Genomic DNA, 26,321 nt, shown 5'->3' with positions numbered 1-26,321 from the left:
TTCAACAGCACACACAAAGAACTCCAGGCCTCCTCCTGCTGATCATAGAAATCAGTGCTTTTCTAGAGGTGCCTTTTATGGTAAATCAATACAAACATACCCCCTAGGATAATACTGAATTGCACTACAGCATAGCATAGGACAGTGTACCTCAATCTCTTCCTTTTAACCTAGGAGAGAAAACAAGTCAGGAAATACATGGAGAGAAATGGATTTTGTATGAGTGAAGTCCCCTGTTGTCCAAGTCTCAGTGCACTTTGTAAAGGGCTTAACTTACATTGTTACTCTTTGTAAAGTGCTGATATGGCGTCCAAACTAAATCTTTTAAAAGTTTTCAGTACTACCACCTGGAATAGATCATTTTTTCATCCTTTTTGAGTGGTCAGCAATGATGAATTTCAAAAATTGATTTTTTGGGCAGTCCTTTTATAATTCCGCCGTGCTCTTTCTCCTGATCTTGGAGCTAGATCCAACCATGTCCACAATTACAATTGTCAAACCAATATGTTTGAATCAGTGGGTGGTATGAGCTTGGGAAACTGATGCCTAGTGAATGGACATGAATCTTAATTCAATGGTGATTTACGCGGTCACAAAGGTCATGTCGGGTCAGTGGTATTGATTTTCTGTGTTTCTTGTTTGAAGAACTCATCTGTGAGCTGGTCGTGATCAAATTAAAAGCTTGTCAACTTTTGTTTTGCAAAGGTTGGTACTAACAAGTGGCTATGTAACAATGTGGAAATTTTGTGCATATGCCGTGATGGAGTTTGCCATGCTGCTCCATTTGAGTAGTTGTGAACACATTTAAAAAAAATAAAATTTTTAATTCAGTTTCCTATTTCATTGTATTGTTGATAGTTCTATTCTGAAAAGTTTGAATTTGGAAACAACTTCCGCAGAGTATGTGGTACCTTTAGGTGTGTAAGTGGTACACTTAAATTTGAACATTTTATTATCATTTAATCCCCTAAGTTGGTAATTATGTATCTTTGTATCCCCAGGCAAGGTACAGAGTGCTTATGATACACTTGTATGATACATTGTATAGTGTTAATAACTTTTGATGTGTTGAGTCCTCATGCGAGGCTGAACTCAAATACAATGCCAATATTAAACATACCAGTACTGTAATAGATGTAGTGAACTGTTGTCATACAGCTCAGGGTATTTTTGGCAACTGTCCAAATCTAAAGGTAAATAATAATTTGCCATAACCAGGGATGCTCTGATATGATTCTACAACCTTTGTATGGATGTGACACACGGCTGAAAAGTTTAAAGAAAAAAAATACATTATATAAAGGACCTACCTATCACATTTGCTACTTAACTGCTCTTGAAATTTGAAGCCAGGAATTGATAATGTGACATGTTAACTCTAAGTGCAAATGATATTTAAGTATTTGTCGTATTAACCCTTTAAAATCATAGTAAGTTATCGTGTGTTTAATATTGCCCTCCGGTAAGCCATTTAAGTAATTATGTGCCGTTAGCGAGTTACGAGATAAGATACTGTCCAACTAGATTTATCGCATTGATCTCTTATAAGCTAGGTGTATTTTTATATTGCCCTATAGTGAGTTATCCTGTATTATTGCCCTCCAGTAGGTCATCTAGTAAGTAATTATTTGCCCTGAGAAAGTTATAATGATAAGAGTAATGAGTTAATTTGCAGCTGTTCCTCCATCAAAATAATCTACGCTTTGTTCCAGAGTTACTAACAGTAGGCCCGGGAAATGAATCATGAAATATCCTTCCCTACAGTAAATCATAAAACTCTACACAATCCGTCTTGATCATGGTATCCTCTGGGTAAGTGGATGCAGATTTACGGCGCCCTTTGGAAGGTCGTCGCTCTAATGAGAGCACACGATATCAGAGAGTTTTGAATTGTCTCTGAGTGCAAGATGCCCTGCTTCTGAAAATCCTAGAGAAAGTTCAAGCGGTCATTTTTTATTCTGACTGGCTTAATTATCGCTCTGATGGCTGTAGAAGTTGATGTCTAAAGATACCGGTAGAACGTGGTCAAAATATGAACATTGTTGAATTGAGAGTACTGTTACAGTTAAAGTGCAGTACATATACATTGCATCTGGAAGATTTTACTTACTTTAAAATGTGTTTTATTTTTAATCATTTCTGTGTAAATCTCAAACTAAGTGTATTTCTTTACATAGCAAAGATACCAAAATTCATCCAACGCACACTATATTAAAAATATTCTTGTAGCTAAATACTTTGTACTGCACGGGAGAATTATTTCTCTATCCAGAGCTTTCGACAACTATCCAGCCGTCTTTATCAACACCATTGATAAAGACGGCTGGATAGTTGTCGAAAGCTCTGGATAGAGAAATAATTCTCCCGTGCAGTACAAAGTATTTAGCTACAAGAATATAGTATGTCTGCACAGATGAGTCTGCATCATTGTATATTAAAAATATATTAAGCAGGTACAACATTCCATCCACAGTATTAGAGACAAGCTGTTTCAAGCCAAAATGCTGTAAATTGATTAAGATTTTAAAAAGATGTGAAATAAAAGACACTTGGAGAGCCCCTAAAAGGTGCAGTTAATATTGGGATGACTGGCCTAGTGGACTTAAAAGCAATTGAGGAATGCCATCCATGCCATCAATCAACACGTGTCGGATGAAAAATGAATAGTTTGAGTTTTTGGAAAGGGAGGGGTGGGGGAGGGGGTGGGGAGGATGGATCTTGACCCTGTAAAAGTTCCTCTCCTAATAAAGTTTTTATTGATAGAAATAGACGTTTAAGGCCCTGATCACAATTAACAGATTTAGTCTCAAACAATGGATGAAAAAAGTTTAGGAAAAACTTGATGAAAGAAATATCCCATTGTTCAGTGAATGTGGCAGTTTTGAGTTCATAGAGCTTGCAAAATTCATGGCAATTTATATGATTAATATATAATATTCCGTCCCCAACCTAGTGAATAAGCCATATGGAATTTTTTATGTTACAATAATATTGTTGAACATTACAGATGTCATCCAGGAAACAAGTGTCGTAAATCAGCACATTGTCTGAGCTATGAACATAACAGTAGCTCAAAAGATATTAGTCATCGACAATATCGTAAAAGATACAATGATCAGTATTACAGGCACTTTGTTGCCATGTGTGGATTTCTGTATGAGGATTCAATTGGAATGCCTCGTGTAACTTCAGCCAGGCATTCCAGAGAAATTGAAAACTTCCAAGCAATGTTATTGGGAAACGCATACAGGGAAATCTGGGTAGTTTCACCCGTAATATTTGTTGAACGCAATCCCTACGGCTGGAACCGTCCGTTTCCGTTGCGTTCCGTGTCAAGAACCACTGAAGGCAAGAGGAAGAAATCTAGGCCAGAGAACATCTGGAATCAACAAATTTGAGAGCCATATTTTGTCTGCCATGAGAATGTATATACTGGTTCAGTTCTCTGCAGAAATATATGAGGACATAGTGACCCAGCCATGCATATGCACGCATGGTGTGGAGTGTCAGCTCAAGTGACAGACGAAAGATGGAAGCCAAGTTTTCAGTTGTATCAGCCATACGAGTCAAACAACTACTGCAGCTGGAATATTGAATAGTACTGCATCCTTCAAAGAGAGCAATTATCGGAGACGGGTGAAAGCAGATCAGGTGTACAGTTACTTCTTTTAATTTTTGAAAGACTCCTCTGAATGGCTTTGGTGCGTGCGTTACTGTGAAAGATCGTGTTAGAGCGTCTGGAATGGTTGGTACTTCTGTCCAGACAAAGGGGCTAATGTCAGCTGGATGAGGAGAACCACACACAGCGAACACATGCATGCATGGAGTGATGAGAAAGACTCGGGTATCGGGTAGTGGCCTCAGTTTACACAAGACAATAAATCACTCATCTTTAACTCTTTGGCCCCATTTTTTTTGTCCCTGCAGTAGAAGTCCAACTTCGTCATCCAAAATGACAGGTTACAGGCTAATAACCGTGATGATGAAACAGTTTAATGCCGTGAATGACTTGTCATTGTCGGTTGTTGTATTCACTCCATGTTGTGCTCAATAGAATTTTTGTCGAAGGACACACATAACAAAGACTGCCAATCAGTGCCCTGGAAAATTACTTATAATTGTGAAAGAGAAATCAAAGGGTAATGATCAGATCAGCGATAATTTGCATCAGTCATGAATGTTTACGGATATTCTTGATGGAGATTTAAATTATTTAGGGTCCTCAGAGAATGAACTAAATGTCACTGACTCTTCTCTCATTATTTTTTGAATATACATAAGCCAAGGATCTCTCGTCAAAACAACGTGTTGCACAAAGCTTACAGTGCTTTTTAATACTGAAGTGCAATGACCGAAAGACGCTTTCGCCGCAGTGGGTATTTACAATGCAGGTGTAGACTCGGTTTGGATGTGTAAGAGGATTGCAGAATGATAAACAGTGTTGCAACTTTTGACTTATTATATTAATGATAGTTGAACGAACTGTGTGATCGTCAGGTTTATTGTGGGGCTAGTTTCTCTCATTGTGTTTGTGAAAAGTTGTCAAGGTAACCAGGAGAATTTGAATTTTTGGTATATGCAAACGGATGACAGAATTGGACGAAAAGGCGTGACTTTGATAGATGTGTTTGGATTTGGCTTGAAACTTCCTGAATGAAGAATAGGACAAGACCAATCAGAATAAAACTGTATCAGAAAAGCCATTTCACATGCTAAATAAAGGACCTTTACAAGCTTGTATTTGCAGTGCTTTCTTTCCCTAGAATCATGGGAAACAAAATCTCAGTAATTCTCAAGTTTGCAATTTTGTTCTCATGGCAATTGCTGAAGCATGAAGAATTTTTATCTTTATCCCAAAATGTACAGATTCAATTTTCAAGAAATCACTTTTAATTAATAAAAGCAAGTGTCTAAAATCATACCAAAATTTTACAATTTGTAATATACGAAATAAAAACCTTTGCTTTTCCCATCCTGAAAATATACCTAATGTTGCGGTACTTGTATCTTACACTAGCCCTGAGGGTATTGCTAGAAAAATTAAAATCAGTTTGAAAATATAGCAAACCAAAGCTGACATGATTTTATCACCGGGACATTGCCGGTAATCTGGCGCCAATGTTTATCTAAGCTTTTCTGTGCGTCAATATTTCCATTTCCATAAAACACACCCATTCCATGCAAACCAAACCCCCCTGAGCAACCGCGTCTGCAGTGTCATGAAGGTTCAGAGTTTGAAAATGGAAGTCAGATGTGGACACGTGCGTCGGATTATCCGGATAGTGATAGCTCCCAGCAGCTGTAGATTCTCGGAATGAGAAAACGAACTGTCTGGGCAGGATTCCAACTAAATAGACACTGTGGAGAAGTGCACGTACTCACCAGGGCTACTGGGTCATAATATTCCGGGGTCCTGTGTGAATTTTGAATCATTGAGACACATGTAACATGAGGCAGTCTAAACCATGACCTTTGACCTTAGGGTCTATGCCATGACCTGGGAATAGCCCCTGCATGAATTTTTATTCAAATATACGGTACATGAGTTTTTGTATGAAATTGCATGAAGTGGTAAAAGTTCAAATTCTGTGCATTCTGTTCAATTTTGTTTTGAGATACTTCAATAACTACATGGCCTATTATACTTGACTTCTAATCAGCAAAGATAAAACAATAGTGTTGAGTCAAAATGGTACCAATGAAAATACCCAGATTTGAGATTGTGTACGGGATGTGAAAATGGTCTATTTTTGACTTTGATCAAAATTTTTTTCAAAGATATCGGCATTTTGCTACACATACTGTGCATGAAGTAAGTCATGAAGGTACTGTTAATTTATGAATATCCAATAAGGTATTGGTGAACTTGAAGCTTGCATATTGATGAGTAATTTGCATATTCAACAACCATTCCATCAGCAGTATTGGAAGTGTATGCCAAAATTTACACAGAGCGATATATATTTATGACAGTAGAACTTTGTGCTATGGTATTTGTAAGTGTATGTAACCTCTATTTTTATGCTTGTTGTGATCCAGTATATCATAACATGGAAGTCATTAACATTCAACAAAGCTGGGATTCTACTTGACTGTGCTGGGTAAAAGCACATCATTGCATCAAAAGTTGAGGAATGGATTGAAATAACGGTTGTTTTACCTAGCCTGGAAATACTCATGAATTGTTTGGACAGCTTGTTTGTATCAAGTGAGACGCAGGCATCTGTCATTTTTTTGCGCAAGACTACAATGGTGTGAATTTTCATGTTCTCTGATGCGAATAGTAGAAATTGGCATTGCCCGGAGTTCATGACATTCCTGAAGTTCCAAGGAAATAAGTTTGAAATTTGACCCATCATGCGGTGGTTATGAATATTGAAGAATGCTATATGAGACATATGCTATCATGCATGTTGCCATGTACCACATAGAGGCATATTTCCAGTCACCACATTGCAGCAGTGTTTATGTAAACTATCTGTGTATAAGTCTGTTCATCACTGTTGTCATGTTTTCTCAGGCAAATAGAGCTGAATCTGCCGTACAATATCTGTATGCATATGGGTACATAGTAATAAGCTCATCGTGTTTCTACCAGTCCAAAGACAAAAACCCATGTCTTTCAAAGACTTTGCCCCACCTGAGGAACATTGGGCACCATCTTCCTATTGGTATCAATCAGTGCTTCTCTAAGGGTGCCATTAATTATGAATGAATGTAAAGATACCCCCTCGGATAGTGTTAAATCATACTGCAGTTTAGCATGGCACCAGCGTTCTCCAGTGTTGGTGAGTTTTCATTAGACACAAAAATTCTTCACAGGAGTAATATTGGCGCTTCCTCAGAGTTGTATAGACTTTTCTTCAGGTTTTGTCCATACTTCGTGATGGGTACTTTACACCTTGGTTTGGTTATCTTAAAATGCTATCACCATATCAAGAAACCTTATACCATCTTGCAGTAAGGCAGGAATTACCATCTTTTAAAAAAAAGGAGAAAGTTTACTATCTAAACTTACTTCAGTGCTGTATCTATTAGTATAAATGAAATTGCGTTGAAAAAAACTAGAAACTTGTGAAAATTTGATTGTTTTTGCACCTTCTGATGTGTGAGAAGACCTGATACAACCTGTTCTGCACGTCAAATTATGATTCATTTTACAAAGTGTATGATCTAAGCTGTGCAAGCATGTTTGTACAAAATACCACTACAAGTAAATCGTCCAAATGCCGTCATAACTGTATCAGTCCAAATGACACCATTCTTTAAACTGTACTAAGAACCATTTGTCAACCAGGAATGTTCACGACATATCAACAGATAGACTGTCAACAGTCCCTCGTGCCTTCATTGTCTGAACTACAGATGCATGGCAGTGTCATGGATGAGTGTCAAAGAATAGGTATGAATTCAGTGCTTTTCAACACAGCTGTATGGCCAAGGCATGAAACTGGAAAAAATTCTAAAGTTTAATATTGTTATGATAATGTAATGGTACCTTAAAAAAACCAAACAAATTTTTCTGAGTGTGTCCAATACATTACTATAATATTAATCCTTTCTAAGTCATAATTTAGAGATCCCATACATTCAGCAGTTAAGTTGTGATCAATTCAAAACACTTGAGGGTTACCTTTTGACAAACTTCAATGAAATATTCACGACAAGTACATTACAAACAAGCATTTTGACCATTGCTTTGTTTCTATATAGTAATCACCACTTCTGATGTACACATGCCACTTTTTGCTTGTGCTGCCCAGATATATCTTACACTATAGTTTTATGAAGACTTGTCTGCCTCCTGAAGATATTGGCCTCCTTTTTTTCAAAATCGTTCACTTTTTGACCGTTATTGTCACTATCAGGCTTGTTAAATGGCCGTAACAGCATTTTTACGTGCAAAATTTATCTGTCAATATAAGTTTGAGAAGCTGAAAGGGCTTTGGTCTAGAAAAAGTCGTAAAATGGGTTAGAGAAGTACAGGAGCCAGTCGTTATTTTTTTCCCCATTCTGTCGATGCAGAACGACAGTGGATCAATAAATCAGAATGTAACCCTGGCACTGTGTGAGGATATACCAACCTCTCGCGCATAAATACACGATAGTCAGTACTAATGTATATCTGAATGCTTGACACGTCAGCTGCTTCAAACAGCCCAATTGTCTGTACATGGATTCAGCAGACTGTAGTCAGATGAAATAATTGCAGTTGGAGTAGTAATGATATCTCTGTCTTTCAATCAGAGTTAGTTTGAATGTTTTTTTATCAACGTCAGACTTTCATAATTCTTGACATGCACACTGAGGGAGTTAAGCATTTTTAGAAGGAGTAGGCTGCAGAAGGGAAACCATGATACAGTTTTTTTCACTCTAACTCTGATTGCAATAAAATTTTATGTACAGTACTATGCCCTTGATTATGAGTAACAACATATGTTTAAGGTACAATGTGCCTTGGCGACAGATATTCAGACGCTCAAACATTTACAATGTCCTTCTGACCTACCACTTGTGGGGGCTCATTTTGAAGCTTCTGGAGTAAATAAACTTTTGATGGGCTTAGTTTTGTGAAAATTGGGAGTTTTATTTTCACCATAGAGATAACACAGGGATGGCGGCCATATTGAATTTAAAATATGGGTAAATATTGGTAAGTTTGTTTCACAGTTACCAAAATTTGCCCGATGACCCCAAATTTTTATTCTTGATTTTGAAAGAAATTGGTTAAAAGTTTGGTGGGGGAAAGTTTGAGCAAAAATTTTTCATTTTGAGGTAGGAAGTACCTTAATATCCAGGCTCTAATATCCAATTGATACACTCTAACTAGGATTTAGTTCCTGAAAGTCCCAGCTTCACTGCTTACCTTGTTTAAAATGTGAATAATTGAAGTTAATGTCAGTCAAAAATTTTACCAACTGTAATAGTCTACCTTCATTTTCGTTCCGCTTTGAATCCTATTTTTTTCCAAATGTGATATTTCACCCCATTCAAGTTGGCTAGCATACAGATTCAAAAGATGTACCCCCTTCTCAACTGATTGGCCACAGTGTGCGGCATGACGGTCACCCTAACCTTGTCAACCCCGATTGCCAGTGAACAGGTCCACACACCATTGATAACAATGGGTTTGGGTCAAACTATGGTAGTAAAAAGGTATACGAGTCAAAATAGCTGACGAACAAACTATCCATTTCAATTAAGCAGTCAAGAGTTTTGGCAAAAAAACCCCCAAAAACTAGCTAAACCTCAGTTTGCATATCAATGTTGCACAGAAAGAGAATCAGCTGCGGTCTTTGGACAGAACATCATTACTGTTTGTCAATTTTGTTGTACTTGAGGTGTAAGTGTAAGGGTGTTTTTGTTGGCTTCTTGAAACATTGTGCACAATCTATGAATTGTTCATGTCTGTCTAAAACTGAGGCATGCAAATCCACAAGATGAATATTCATAGATTGTACATCTGTGCGCTTAGTGTTTGAAGTAGGAGATAAAGTGTAAACATCTGGATTAGGTCACCTGATAGAAAACAAGTGGTTGTAACTTTCACAGACTGCTAAAACTGACCCGTGACCTCAAAGATCACAACTAATAATCAACCGGCGATGAGTTGACATGCAGAATTTGCAAGTAATTACAGTACAAAGGTACGGTATGTGATGGACCAAATGTGAGGACACACAAAACAATGAACCATTGTTTCGTGGAGATGGGGGTCCTCATGATGAGAAAACCCACAAGGGGAGTGGGCGATAATGAGGTTGAATATACCACACAGAGATGACCACTGCAGTGTGTCAGTTAGTTAGTACATGCATGCTAACCTGAAGTGGATTTTCCTGAAGAAGCTGCACAAATAAGTGATAGTGACAGCACTGTATAAGGTGTATCATCACTGGCAGGCATAACGTGTCTCTTTTCCACATCCTCTGTGCTGACTTTGTTTGGTCTCCCTATGCATGAATAAAAAACTGCCAAAAGAGGAATTGTTCAGTATATTTTGATAGTTGATTTGTAACTATGAAATTTTGCCTCTATTTCAGGGTCATTGTGTCCAAGTAAATTTTCCTGAATATTTTTAGGGTTTCACCGTCTTGATATGATTTGATATGATATGATTTATTTCACCTAGAAAAGGTATGATCACAAATCAAAGAAATGTGTCTTTTGATTGTATACAATCAAACCGTGTTTACATAACTAGGTGAAAGGCTAGAAAATAGTCCAAAACGGACTAATCTAGTCTAGCCAATCAGAACACTAGTTTAATAACATAGAAGAATTTGACAGCTGCAGCTAACAATAAACAAATACATCAAATGGAGTGTGAAGAGAAAAATTCAAATATTTGCATAACAAAAAAAAAAAAAACGGTCTCAAGTAAGGCCACAACTCAGGAAAGTCTAAACGAGACAGTCCGTGTCTAACTAAAACAAAAGCTACCAGAATAAATAATAATATTCATCTTACAAATTAAAGTCTTTCTGTAAAAGAAATTTTCTGTATTCTTTTTTAAATTTATTTCTCCCTCGAATATCACGTAAAGTGTTGGGTAAATTATTCCAAAGTTTCGCCCCAGCAAACATGATTGAAGACTGACCAATGCTACTATCATATTTCGGTACATGAAGATCTCCTTTAGCTTTACATCTTGTTTGATAGCCGTGATTTACATAAGTGAAATAGTTACTGAAATGAGATGGTAGCCTGTTACAAAGTGTGTCATGTACAAAAATACCAACTTGATAATCGTACTGTTTGAAGATAGCAAGGATGCCTAATTTCTTGAACAGTGGTGCGGTGTGCGCATCAAACTTACTACCTGTCATGGCACGAACAATTTTTTTTTGCACCAAGAAGATATCCACTAAGTAAGTCCTGTACGCACTACCCCAAACCTCAAGCCCATATGAGATATGAGGTAAGACTAAAGTATTATATAGCATGATAAGTATTGAACATGGTAAAATAGCATGTAACCTGTACAAAATTCCAACATAATGACATATCTTTTTTCTGATTTTAAGAATGTGTTGCTTCCATAAAAGACTGCTATCAAGGCAGGTCCCTACAAAAGATGAACTGTCTGTTTCTTTCACTCGCTGGTTATTCACACTAATATGATCTTGGACCATTTTGCGATTGTGTCTACTGCTGATCACCATGTAATTTGTTTTGTCAATATTGATCGTCAGCTTGTTAACATAACACCATTCAGTCACATTTTCAAACTCTATATTCGCTTGACGGAGGGAAACATTTCCTTGGTTTGACTGAATTGTTCGAAACAGATTCGAGTCGTCTGCATACAGTCTGAAATTGAAATAACTGGAAGACTTAGGAATATCATTAATGTACAACAAAAACGATATTGGTCCTAGAATGGAACCTTGTGGAACACCACAAGTGATATTTAAAAGATGTGAGTCTGTATCCTTGATCCTGACAAACTGCTTTCTGTGTTGTAAATAACTACTGAACCACTTCAGAGGCAGGCCCCTGATTCCATAATGTTCCAGTTTAGCAAGTAAAATATCATGATTGACAGTGTCAAACGCCTTTGAAAAATCTATGAACAAGCCAAGTATTGAGTTTCCCTTGTCCATTGCGTCCAGTAAAGACTGTGCCAAACTGACAATAGAAAGTTTACAGCTGTGTTTTTCTCTAAATCCATACTGGTGCTCGTATAAAATATGATGTTTTTCAAGAAAGCGCAATAAAAAACTATTCATGATTTTTTCAAAAATTTTACTGATGACAGGGAGAATCGAAATTGGTCTGTAATTACCTAATTCTTCGATACTACCTTTTTTATAAATGGGCATTACTCTCGCAATTTTTAGGTTATCTGGAAACTGACCTGTTGAAAAAGACAAATTAATTAAATGTGCAAGTGGGACTGAAATTTCAGCCTTGCCCTCGTGCATTAAAGTTGTAGAAATATTGTCCCATCCTGCAGCTTTACGAAATTTATATGTGAGATAACATTTTCAACATCACTTGGTGTAACAGGAGATACAAAAAAACAATAAGATACTCTGTCACCTAAAAACTTATGAAAAGAATCAGTAAGTGTTGCTGGAATTTTGTTTGCCAAATTTTCACCAACGTGGACGAAGAAATCGTTAAAATCTTCAGCAATGTCGTGAGGCTGTGTATGGATAACATCCTGGCCATTTATGTTGGTTTTCACTTGACCTGGCACAATTGCTTCTTTCTGCTTACACCTGCCAGTCAAATCGTTGATAACATCCCAAGTCCTTTTTGTGTTACCCCTATTACTCAGTAGAAGGTTCCCATAATAATGACTTTTTACTTTCCTCAGTATTTTCGTAAGAATATTTCTAAAACTCTTGTACCGGTTGTAGAGCTCTGCGTCGAAATTCCTAGCTACAACTTTTTTGTAGAGTTTGTGCTTTGTCCGCACAGACTTTCGTATGCCAGGAGTCAACCATGGCTTATCTTTTTTCCTTTTTTTACTGACATTTTTCCTCCTCAAAGGAGCATGAATTGAACAGATGTCTTGAAATTTATGAGTAAAAATATCAAAAGCAGTATTTACATCATCACAATTGAGAACTTGATCCCAATTTTCTGCTCTGAGGTCATTTCTGAAAGCCTGGCCATCAAACTTTGACATATCTCTAGTAAAAACAGTTGATGGAGTACAACCATACGTCTTGATATCATTGAGAAGCAAAAACTGGAAGGTGGTCTGAAATATCAGCAGTAATTGTACCACAATTAATATTTGTATCAACCATATTTGTGTATAGATGATCAAGAATAGTTTGGGAGGTGGCTGTTAAACGAGTTGAGGTGTTAATTACCTGAATAAAATTGTAACAAGCCATTGTATCTATCAAGTTACAAGCAATATCATTTAAGTCATTGCTAACATCAGCATTAAAGTCACCAAGTAGAATACATTTACAATGATTACGTTCAAGGTCACAAACGACATGTTCTAAGCTACTGATAAAAGCACCCGTGTCTGTATTTGGCGGTCTATAAATAACCCCGACAACAATAGTTTTCTTTTGAGTTTGAATTCTGACCAACAACGTCTCTGCATTATTAACATCAATACCACTCAAAATATCATAGGATAATGACTTGTGGATGTAAATTCCAACACCACCACCTCTCCCTCTTGGCCTACAATTCGTCTCAAAGTAATAATCCTTCAAAGTGAACATATCTTTATTTTTTACTTGCCAATTTCCTGAGACAGCGATGATTGAGAAGTGATTTTCAATGCAATCCTCGTAAAAGAGACTGAACTGTTCATGATTTTTACACAAATATCTTACATTCACGTGAGTAATAGAGAAAGCATTGAAACTATTAGTGAATTTCCAATTAAATTGACCCAGTGCGTAATCTGCACAATTTACGTCAGAAATATTTACAAGGTCGTCATTGTCACAGTTTACTGGCATGATAATGCGAAGAACTTTCTACAATATGGTACATATTACACAATCTTGGTAAGATCTAGTTCATTTCTAATTTTTATGACGGATGACTGGTCCGATTTTTTAACATATATTTGACCGTTCCGAGTCCATAGGTGTTTGTATTGCGCGACTTTTCTTTTCTTGTTAACACTCTTCATAAGCTTTCTTGTTGTCTGTGTCAGGTTTTCATTTATGTAGATCTTGTTCTTCTCTCTAAACCCGAATACATCTGTAGTTGAATTCATTATTTTCTTCTTATTCTTGAAGACATTGTCACGTTTCCGTTGACTTGAGATGGCTGTTGTGTTACCTCTTTCCATACTCGTATTACGGCCGATTCTGTGTGTAACTTCAAAATCATTAATGTTGATATCTGGGTCAATCTTCTGCAGGATTCTCAGAGCAATATTATCAGTATTTTCGTTGGCCTGCAGACGTTCTGGTATACCGTGAATTTCTATGTTTTCTCTGCGACTATATTGATTCTGTTCTTCCACACCTTGTTCAAGTTCAGCCACTTGTTTGGTGAGACTCTCATTTCTTTGTCTTAATTCGGTGTTCTCTGTTTCCAACGTGGCCAGTCTTGATCGAAGATCTTCTAGAAGTGTATTGAAGTAGTCAAGTGACGAAGTAATATTATTCTGGCATTCCTTCATCTCATTTACACTCTTCAATAGTGTCGGAATGTGACTAACTTGCATACTAATATCTGCAAGTCGTTGATCAGTAGAGATAACAGGTGATTCTCCCAAGGTTTCAGGCGGACATTCAGGCGAACTTGGCGGAAATCGCTTGTTTTTGCATTTCTTGCACAAAAACAGATCTCCCTGGGTGAAAGTAACACCTCTAGTCCTCTCACAGTCATTACATTTAGGTGGACCGGCAGCTTTCGACATCTTTAAAACAGGTTTGTCTGGTTATATCGGCTCAGCTTCCAAAAGAATGCGAACTTGAATTTGAATATCAATGAGGAGACACTGAGTCCTTGATACTCGAAACTGGCAGAGAAACTCTTGGATTTTTTACAGTCAATACCTGATAAAAGTTATAGTTTTCTGCTCAGGTACTTACTCCATACATTTATGAGTCATTGTGTCGAAGCTTGTTCATCTAAACGAAGTTTCACTGCAATAATCCGACAGAATGATGAGAGCCGAAATTTTCGGAAGTTCCATGGCAGCTGTCATGCACATTTACATGAATTACCCTCCAGAGTACTTTTTATACTCTCAGCAGTTTTTGCATATTTCACAGATCACAATGGCTTGGCATTTTCATCTTCAGAAATGGACTATTTTTAGTCCCCGCGGACGAAGTCCGGCGGGGACTTATAGATTGGGTCCCGTCCGTGTGTCCGTCCGTCCGTCCGTCCGTCCGTCCGTCCGTCCGTCCGTCATCAACAGTTTCTCAGACACTGCTAAACTAATTTTGTTCAAACTTTGCACAAAGGCATAGCACTATGACCTACAGATGCACGTCGATTTATTTTGTGATACGATCCAATATGGGCGCGAGGTGGCCATTTTATTGCGATTTTTCATGTCTTTGGACCTTAACTCAGACATCCTTGAGCACATTCTGCTCAAACTTGGCACAAAGGCATAACATTATGGCTTTCATATCCATGTCAAATTATTTTGCGATATATTTCAATATGGGCGCGTGGCCGCCATTTTGTTGCGATTTTTCATGTCTTTTGACCATAACTCAGACATCCTTGAGCACATTCTGCTCAAACTTGGCACAAAGGCATAACACTATGGCTTTCATATCCATGTCAAATTATTTCGCGATATGTTTCAATATGGGCGCGTGGCGGCCATTTTGTTGCGATTTTTCATGTCTTTGGACCATAACTCAGACATCCTTGAGCACATTCTGCTCAAACTTGGCACAAAGGCATAACATTATGGCTTTCATATCCATGTCAAATTATTTTGCGATATGTTTCAATATGGGCGCGTGGCCGCCATTTTGTTGCGATTTTTCATGTCTTTTGACCATAACTCAGACATCCTTGAGCACATTCTGCTCAAACTTGGCACAAAGGCATAACACTATGGCTTTCATATCCATGTCAAATTATTTCGCGATATGTTTCAATATGGGCGCGTGGCGGCCATTTTGTTGCGATTTTTCATGTCTTTGGACCATAACTCAGATATCCTTGAACCGATTCTGTTCAAACTTGCCACAAAGGTATAACACTATGGCCTACATATGCTTGTCAAATTATTTTGTGATACAATCCAATATGGCCACGAGGCGGCCATTTTGTTTGCGATTTTTCGTGTCTTTGAACCATAACTCAGACATCCTTGAACCGATTCTGTTCAAACTTGACACAAAGGCATAGCACTCTGACCTACAGATGCATGTCGATTTATTTTGTGATACGATCCAATATGGGCGCGAGGCGGCCATTTTATTGCGATTTTTCATGTCTTTGGACCATAACTCAGACATCCTTGAGCACATTCTGCTCAAACTTGGCACAAAGGCATAACATTATGGCTTTCATATCCATGTCAAATTATTTCGCGATATGTTTCAATATGGGCGCGTGGCGGACATTTTGTTGCGATTTTTCATGTCTTTGGACCATAACTCAGACATCCTTGAGCACATTCTGCTCAAACTTGGCACAAAGGCATAACACTATGGCTTTCATATCCATGTCAAATTATTTCGCGATATGTTTCAATATGGGCGCGTGGCGGCCATTTTGTTGCGATTTTTCATGTCTTTGAACCATAACTCAAAGATCCTTGAACCGATTCTGTTCAAACTTGACACAAAGGCATAACAGTATGTCCTACATATGCATGTAGAATTATATTGCGATACGATTCAATATGGGCGTGAGGCGGCCATTTTGTTGCGATTTTTCATGTCTTTGAACCATAACTCAGACATCCTTGAACCGATTCTGTTCAAATTTGGCACAAAAGCAAAACTTTATGCCCTTCATATGAAGACCAATTTATTTCCTGATATGATCCAATATGGCCGACAGGCGCTGACAGGCGGCCATTTTTTTGCGATTTTTTCATAACTCAAACCATAACTCAAACATCCTTGAACCGATTTGGTTCAAACTTAGCACAAAGGCAAAGCACCATGGCATACATATGCGTGTATCAAGCTTGCGATAGGATCCAATATGGCTGCAGAACTGCCTTTTTGTTGGAATTTTGCATGTCTTTGAATCGTAATTCAAAGGTCATTACACCCATTTTGTCCAAACTTGGCACAAAGATCAAGCACTATGGCATACATATACATGTCAATTTACCTCGTGACATGTTCCAATATGGCTGCCAGATTGTCATTTTTTTCCAATATCGCTGTCAGATGGTTATTTTTGGATTTTTTCATGTCTTTGAGGCTTAATCATATGCAAATATTCTTTAACCAATGTTGTTGAAACTTGGTACAAAGATAAAGTACTATGGCATACATATGCATGTCTACTAATTTTGTGCTATGATCCATATGGTCAATAGACAGCCATTTGATTTACATTTTGGGGTGACTTTTTTATGTCTTTGAAACATAAACATAGGTCACTGTCCCTCGATGGACTGATTTTGTTCAAACGTCATACGAAGATAAAATACTATGGCTGCATTCTTGTGCACATTAATTTGTTTCATTATATGATCCGAAATGGCTGATTACAACAACATGCCCGATCCCATACCATTTCGAAAATTCCACCAAACCTTGTGTATAGTATGTGCCATCATGACACTGGAGGCAGTAAGGGCATCGTTATGTGTGATGTACCGGTAATCAAAAGTTCCTTGAGTGGTCATTACCGGCAGAGATGAGTCATTTATTGAACGTTCCTCAGATTACTTTATTATGCAAGTCACAGGCCTGATGCACCCGTTGCATCAATGTCATTCCACAGCTACCTAGACCACAGCTACCTAGACATCAAAGATTATAACAAAATGGACAAGCGGGGACTGTGTCATCAACGATGACTTGTTTAATGAGTTTTTCCCCCAAGAGGATTTTTCTTTTTCAATCAAATGATGATATATGCATTGTTTTGAGCAGAAATAGGGCAGAGAAATACGGAACGATTTCAAAAACAAGGAATATGTCACTCAGTAGAGTATCTTTTACTGTTTTGCAGCGGGAGATGCTATTTCATAATTAATGGTTCTAAAATAATCTGAAAGCTTGCAACATCTGCAAAACGCTAAATATATACAAAATATATATAAATAAATGTAGTAAATATATAAAAAATTTTTTTTTTATATAGGCTATATACAAAGATGTCAAAGTTGCTCTGACATATATGATCATTGACTATGCATGGAAAGCAAGTCTCTGCCCTTTCGGATTCAGATTCATTTTCCCCCTTGAAATACATCTTCTCTTTTTATCCAAAACTGCAAGATAAAATGTTGTTTGCACCATTGCAAAGTTGTAGCCCCAGGAACTCGCAGAGCAGGATGCCTCGTTCGAAGGTCAAACCATGCCAGTGATTTGAAAAGGGGTGGGCAGCAGGGTGTATAAATGAGGGGCAATTTTGAAATTTGATTGAATGTGTATACATGTAGACAACAAAGGATAATTGTATCCAGCAAATGACAAACATGAGAAATTTTGAGGACAGACCACCCCTACATGTATGCTAGGGCTCATTTACAGATGTACTGAATGGAAACAATTTTGAATCGCCTGGGTATAATAAGACTATGGTTCCATCATCCAAACATGTGTACATTCAGTCAGTGTTTGGAAAAAAGGCCTTTCGGGCAAAGAATTATTTTTCTGAACTTTGAAAAGAATCATTCATCTCACTGAATGGCTTGATATGTATCCCATGCCTATATGAGGTACACACCTCGTTCACTGAAGCGAGGTTTATATAAGGAATACAGAGGCGTGGAATATCATTGATATTATCCTTTGTGTAAGGGTAGTGTGAAGAGTAATGTTACTGTTGTTGTCCTCTGAAAGTTCACACAACCTCAACCTACTTGTAAAGTTCAAGGGATTGACAGCATTTGTCACAAAGCTTGGCAGCGCAGCCAGTTCTACATCAACAACTCTTTGCCAAATTGATGAGAAACAATAATTTCTTTCAAAGTATTGTAGTGAAAAACAGTACACATGTAGTCATTAAAAAAAAACAAAAACAGAGGAGAGAAAAAAGGAAGATTCACAACCAATACGATAGATACAATGCTGTATTGAATGCACTGTGGGTTTTGTCAATTCATAATATCTCCTAAATTCACCTGAATTACTTTTGAAAAGGAACTGGGCAAGTTGTCAAAGGCATGATGATACATTGTATTTATAAGCAAATGTTATTGATGTATCATAGTTTGTGTTTATTATCTGACATAATACTGAGAAACAGGGCATGAAATCCACACAAACAAGGTTTATGATGGTGTCCATACCTGTATTTGGAAGTTATTTTCCAACGTAACTGCAATTCTTACAAGTTCCACTCCTTTGATGTGTACATATTGCCTTTGTAGCTCCAAAGATTAATTTCAAAATGATAATGAGTCAAGAAATTAAGGAATAATTAAGGCAACGCTTGTCAGAAAGTTAAACAAATGGTACTCCTTCATCCTCAGGATAGCTGTGGGCAAGATCGTAAATTTTGTAAATCCAGCGGAATTGTTGATAATGTGCTTATAAATCATGACATTTGAAGGTCACAAAAGAGGACTGCCTGGCCTTGTTTTTCAACCGAGGTCAGGTGATTAGTTTGAAGGTCTTTTTTCAAGTTAAAATATGCTGCCTTTATTTTTACTTTTACAAGCACCAGACCTTAGAAAATGATTTGAAGTGTTACTAGTGTCAAATATTGAGGTGTATGGAGTGAGGGAGAAATACTGTTATTGTGATTACCTGAGGTTTAAGATTGCTATTGTTTTTGTGTGCAAAGTACAATTTCTTGTCCTACTCCCCAAAACATGTTGAGATACACAGTATTCAGATTGCCAACTCAGCCCATACATGTGTAGACTGCATCATGCTTGTTGACAAATGAATAATGGTCTGGATTAGGATTCACATGTAAACAATAACAGTGCAGTTTATACCCACCGAGTTGACAATCTGAATTGCAGGTGTTTCAACATGCTTTGGGGAGCAAAACAAGAAGCTGCTGTAGACATCTAACCAAAATAGTGTAAAAACTCAAAAATTTCAGCAGCTGGCGCATAAATTTGAATAATTCCCTCCCATCACAATACCAGTGTAGAAGTTGTTAAATTTGCAGTCCTTTAACCTGCGCCCTCAATTCCCAAATCCCTGTAACCAGGTCCTCAATCAGCATTAATAACAATAGCTTTAGGGCAAAGCATCGTAATAAAAGGGTGATGCTCTATATGAAATCTACCGGTATTTATTGTATGTCATTAACAGTAAATAAGAAATGGCCAAATGTTATAAGCCACACACCTGTCTATTGAGGTCATTGAGTTCTTTTCAAGGATGTTCCTGGTATCCTGTTTTTAATGTGATGGTTTAAAATAGGGGAAAAGAGGGATGAAACAGAAGGCACATAAAAAAGATGTGATGTCAGGTGTTTGGAAAAGAGTGAGTCCACTCGGCTCCACATGTTGCACTGTGTTTGTGTCAATGTTGCACTTTCTCAAGTGACATAATTTGCCAAAGTAAACACACTTAACACTTTTTATCTCATCGGATTCCAAAATCTGCCTTTAGTCAGCTTTCATTAAAAAAGATACAAGTCAGTCCAATCATTAACCCTTTGAGTGCTGTAATTTTCCCTCCAAAATTTTACTGCAACATTTAACCAATTTCTATGAAATTTTCTGTCATTTTTTTGACAATTTTGGACCAAATGGACATCACATTTCAATGGCTACAGGTTTTTATCAAAATTTTGGCAAAAATCTGAAAAAAATTGACAGGGTATATTTTGTAAAGGCAAGACATGGACTTTGGCGCTCAAATGGTTAACCGTTGTTGTTTAGGCTTTGATATATTTGACATGCTAAGAAGCCCGCAGCTCCATCACTACCAAGTACAAGCGTTGATGTGACTAAGATAATATCTTTGATGTAGACCTTTAATGTCCTCTTTTGGTACATCTCTCAATAATTTTAGGGGAATAAATTTCTGTCAAGACAAATTGAAAATCAATAATCAATGAAGTTTGAAAATAATTTATCTAGGCAGCTAGAAGCATGGCAGCAGAGAGTCCAGCATATAAGTGGATCTCTGTTATCCTTCAATCTCTCATAAATTCTGTAAGGATACTGACAGATTCCTACAAACGATTTTCAGGTCCTCACTTAAAGATACAGTAAATGTAGTTCCATGCAATATGTTTTCTCTTTTCACATCGGGATAAAAATGTTAAAATTTGTAATAGCCTTCAATCAACAGGTGCTGTACACTCCGGGAAAAATCCTTGAATATTTAAGTCTCCTGAGAAGTCCTTAAAAAGTCCTTTAAAATGAAATTGAAACCTGGAAAATTGATAAGCCTTCCTTGATTTTCAAAAATTATGAAATGATTGATCATGATATTGGAAAAGAAATGACATATGAAAATGATATAGTGTAAAAGTGATATCTGTTAAGTGGCAGTTTGGAACTCAGAAGTCCTTGAAAATTGCTTGAAAAGTCCTTGAAAGTCCTTGAACTTTAGGTGACTGTGAGTGCAAGGACCCTGAGTCAAAATCAGCACAAAGGGTCCAACGTTGACAACAAAAACAGGGAAAACATTGACATTCAACAGTGTCAATGTTATCATAAAAAATAGCGGCATTACTTGTTACATTGTCATCACATCTGGAGCAGTGAATGAACTCAACATACTACGCCTCATTGTTGCTGAGCTGTTGCCATGGCAACAGTCTCACTCCCGACGGTGTATCACGAAGGACTTTGAAAACTTTCTGAAATTACAAATATTTGATGTTGAGGACCACAGGAGTACACTCAGAATTATTCTTCATCATTCATAAAGAGCGGAACCTTTGAAAGCAGGAAAAGTCACTCTGACCTTGGCAATTTTTTTTGTCTTTCCATCATTTTTTCCGGGTTCCATTGTGCATGGAGGAAGTCATTTGTGACATGTATATAGGCCCATATACCTTTGTAATAACACCGAATGAAAAGACAGCGCTTCAGGGTACTTCGACACAAATCGTGCCATTAGCACCGAAAAGTGAATACAAGTCCAACAGGAAATATTTGATATTCATACAAAGTCATCACTCACATGTCTGCTGCCTTTATTATTAATTCATGCTGTTCATGAGAAATTTCTGTGATGTCTCTCACTCTATGTGTTTGCCTCTGTATAACCTTATTCAATACTTACGGCACTGTCTACCCTATCAATGAATGAATTACCAACCTGTTTCCATTTTAAAATAGTCTAATTTTTTCAGTGTTTCTTGGAAAGTTGCACCAAATACACAGAGTTAGGTTACCGTACCTATAAGTGCATTACAAGGTGTAGGGACATGTCCTGCCATTGATTTACAGATTTGTACAGATGATTGTTGGAACTCTCTTTGAGATGCATGCTGAGGTGTGTGCTGTAAGTACATGATTAACAATGATCATTTATATAGTTTTTTAAAGATGATTTTAATTGGCTGGGGTACACAACAGTGGCTGAACCGTGTCAACAAATGCTTTTTAAATCATTTATTGGATAGGCATCAAGTGTTGTACATGAACGTTCTGTAGGCCACATTGTGTATTTAGGGTGATAATTTGTGGTATGACATGCGTCGTGTGAACATGTAATACATTTTGAGTTCAGTAAAATGTGCACCACTTGGTATTATTACACTTATCTATATTGTTTGGTACTGTAAACAGTTGCCAACAGTGACTTTCCACCGACTTAGATTGGTGTGAAGATATATGCAATACTGAACTGTAATACATTGTAAGCAGTCATTGGCCGGCTGTAAACTAATCCAACCGTAGGGATATTCCCCAAGAGTTTTGAGCTCCAAATATTCTTTTACATGATTTCATGTCGCATGTCGCAAATTCAAACCCTTGCAAATTTCTACTTGCTAGCCTCAGTAACAATGGAAAAGTGTTTTCCGAATGTAACATTTTGGGAGAAATTCGAAGACATTTGCGATTAAATCATAACAATTTACAAAAAATATTATCAATGTACAGATATTCAGCCAGGTGAGTGTCAAGTGATCAATCAATTAGTCTTTCTTAAACCATGTCCACAATAAGTGTCAGAAAGCCATGGTCAAAACTGTTTCAAAAAAATTCATTGTATTAAATGCAACAACTTGAACAAATACCGTATCCTGCCCAAATGATAAGGATGCCTCTTCCCATTTTCGTAACAAAGTCTTGGTAGATTATGCAAATGTCATGAAATTAATAAAATTTTTCTCTTAAAATGTGAAAATCTCCTACTTTGTGGCTGAGCTTGACGTAACACAAACGCCAGATGTGGACAGGATGCGCTCACTCTTTTCAGAACAACTTACATCACTTCTCTTTCTTTTATGGTTTTAATGCCAGATTTTTCCTTGTATTTTCCGCTTTGAGCGTCCAGTTGTTTTTGTCTGTGAATGTTTAGCTCTATAAATGCTGTGACTGTGGCTTTGGAACTCAAACCAGTATTTTAACTTCTTTTTCTTCACAACACATACCAGCATGGGATTCTGCAGGCTGGGTCAAATGTGGTTCATATCCTAGTATAATAATGAGAGCATGTTTCAATTAATATCTTTCAAAGCTTGTTGCAATTAATATCTTTCATCATGTTGAACAGTGTTTTATCTTCTATTTCACATGGCAGTAGCAAAACAAGATTATTTCAGCCACACCCCCTACCTAAACCCCTGGACAATAGGGCAGCTACTAATGATTTTCAATCCGTGGGGCAGCTTCTTACAGTTTTCAAACTTTGATAAGCAACAGTCAAAGGAATATAGGTTTGCAAATCCCTTATTAATGATGGCAAAACCTATCAACATTCAGACCTATTCTGCCGCTCTGTATAATTGCCGATGCGTTTGTCGCGTGTACCCATTGTATATGTGCAACTTGCTTCGAGGGTCAAAATCATTTCTTTTTGCACTATTTCGATGTCATTGTCCTGGAAGGCAATTGAACGATATGTCACTCAAGGCTCTGAGTGAACCATAATTCACCAGGGTATTGACCGGAGTCGAATTAAGGATCAGGCTTTCAATATTTCGAGTTGAAAATAAAAATGTGCGATGACAAGGTTCCATAATGATGCCAAACGTCCTTGTCGCAGTGATCTTGTTCATGAATCTTTGATTGAACTGCTGTATGTGTTTGTGACATTTCATGAACACACACACACAGCAGTCAAATCTCCAGGCCGCAGGGATGTGAATCATCAAGAGGATCCTTGGTAAACCGTGAACCGAGGCACAGTAGTACCTCATTAGATCTTGCTACAACCTACGTGTTTCTTTGAATTTTAAAAAACACAACCCACAAAATGAAAGTAATGGGAATAACTGCAATTTGCACACATGATTTTCAAATCAGATCACTCTTATCTGTTCTGTAATAAATTATATTATATTGTTGATATATATATGTATGCCACAGAGCTTTCATGTTATAGAAAAAATGTAATTGCAAAAAATGTGCCAAAATGTATTTTTTCAAACTTTTTGAAAAAACTTTCAGAAATAACATATCTATAAATGCTTAGACTGTATGAATATAGAATGCTATGATAAAAAGTGTAAAGCCACAAATAAGCCCAGCCGTTAATATCCTAGTCACGCTGCAACATTTAACAACACAGATGCAAAATGAACGTAATTATTTGTGAATATCTGTTGTTAACAGCCAGCGGCCACTCATGAGGCTAAATTTATGTGCATGTACGGTATGTATGTAATTATGCATAGTATTTGATATTTGGTATATGTAATATATGCGAGCGTTTATATTTGATAAGAATAGTGCAAATGCAATAGCCCTATTGCAGTAGCTATTTTGTGCTGGCTAGAAGCTGGGTCATGTTATATTTGTACTTTTCTAAGTCACTCCAGTGAAATATTTGTACCAGTATAAATAGGGGCACATCCATTTGACAAACCCCAGTTTAACAACACCCATTACAGATGCATCAGGTAGTGCTGCTCTATTGATAAATGCAGCCACTTTACCTGCTGGCAAAACCATGTTGAATAACTTAGAAATACTGAGACTCAGCTTGTCACAACAGTATGCATGTTCGTAACTTCCAGTATTATTGTTGCCAACTGGAATTTTGTTCAGGTCAGAATATCTTCATCAACATTAACCCTTTGAGTACAAACATTGATTTTTATCCCCTTTATAAAATAACCCAATCAATTGCTTTCTGAGATTTTTCCCAAAATTTTGATCAAACACTGTAGCCAATTTAACGTTATGTCCATTCGGTCAAAAATTATAAAAAACAAGTTAAAAATCATAAAAATTGGGAAAATGTTGCACTTAAATTTTGGGTGCAAAAAAATGCAGCACTCAAAAGGTTAATATGGCATATAATACACCATGCAGTGTGTTGGCAAGGTTATAAATACACTGTATGTTGCTTTTTCCTAGCACAAACATACATGAGTACTTCTTTTCTTCAACAAAAAATGATTATAAAGTTCACTCTATTCTCCCTTTAGAAATTGGAATAAAATTATTTTGAGCTACCTTGTCGTCCCCCTACCCAAACGTCAACACCAGTGTATCTCCTGTATTGTGCTGTATGTCAAACCACAGACAAAGAAATGTCCATGATCAAACCAATGGGAATTGCACGTACACTGCTCTCCCCCCCCCCCCCCCCTTTCAAGGTGTTTATGTGTACTCAATAACAAACTAACATGCTCTCTCTCTCTTTTTCATCTTTTCAGCCTTGCATCAAAGAGGGTTACCTTCACAAACAGACCAACTCCTTCCAGGTAGGCTTCAGTTTCTTAATAATGCATTCTGCTCCCGTTTCTTGAAACATGCACGTACGTATCAATGTGGTTGGAAACTCAGTTCAAATGTTCAAGACTTTTAGAATGCCATGATGAAATATTTTAAAAATGGGAAAGAAAATAAATGAAATAAAACTATTGTACATGATATGGTGATATTTTAATACTACCAGGCAAGTTGAACTTCTGCCTGTTTTGTTTTCAGAAAATGTTTCTTTCATGAATGACTTCTCAAAAGATATCACAGATTATTGTGAATAATGGAAAATAACTTAGTTTGCATATTCAAAAATTATAACATTCATATTCAAATAGTTGTTTGGGATTTAACTTGTCATATCACAGGGAACTTTTTAAGACTGCATCATTCTTGATGGAAAGCTTTTAAATGCATTCAGGTTTTTGTGTTATGTATATTGTTTTTGAGTGGCATGGGGTGAAGTTAACCCTGTGAGTGACAAAAGTCAATTTTTGTTGCGTTCATATAATATAATGCAGACAATTTGTTTTTCAGATCAGATAATTTTTTGATCAAATTTTGATCAAAAACTGTACCCAATGAGAAGTGATGTCTATTTAATTCAAAATTATCAAAACATTACAGAAAAATTCTTAAAAACTTGTAAAACATTATACTAAAATTTTGATGGGAAAACTTACAGCACCCAAAGGGTTAAACTTGACAGATGTGTGTGCATGTGAATTTTTCTCCCTGTAGTCCAACAGTGTGTTTGTATGTGGTACCCCATGCAGTGAAAAACATAGTGTTTGTTTTGCCTGGATGCTTTCAATAATTGGAAAACAGGGCAAAGTCAAGTTATCATGCCCTGTGTGTGGCCAGAATGAAACATGCAGGCGCTCAAGTTTTTTTCCACAGGGATCAGTTTTCTTTCAACACA

At 37.1% G+C, this 26,321-nt stretch overlaps 1 protein-coding gene across 3 annotated transcripts in view; it reads left to right on the top strand.

Moving 5' to 3' along the window:
- The window catches only part of LOC139118843 (diacylglycerol kinase delta-like), a 165,841-nt gene that overhangs the window by 53,539 nt on the left and 85,981 nt on the right, over window positions 1-26,321 (top strand). For all 3 annotated transcript variants that reach the window (XM_070682343.1, XM_070682340.1, XM_070682342.1), the window contains exon 2: window positions 25,354-25,401. In XM_070682343.1, the coding sequence (XP_070538444.1) occupies window positions 25,354-25,401 (48 nt within the window). The remainder of the gene's footprint in view (window positions 1-25,353; window positions 25,402-26,321) is intronic.

The sequence above is a fragment of the Ptychodera flava genome, chromosome 19, assembly GCF_041260155.1.
Source record: "Ptychodera flava strain L36383 chromosome 19, AS_Pfla_20210202, whole genome shotgun sequence".
Lineage (NCBI taxonomy): Eukaryota > Metazoa > Hemichordata > Enteropneusta > Ptychoderidae > Ptychodera > Ptychodera flava.
This window is presented reverse-complemented; position numbering and strand designations above follow the sequence as displayed.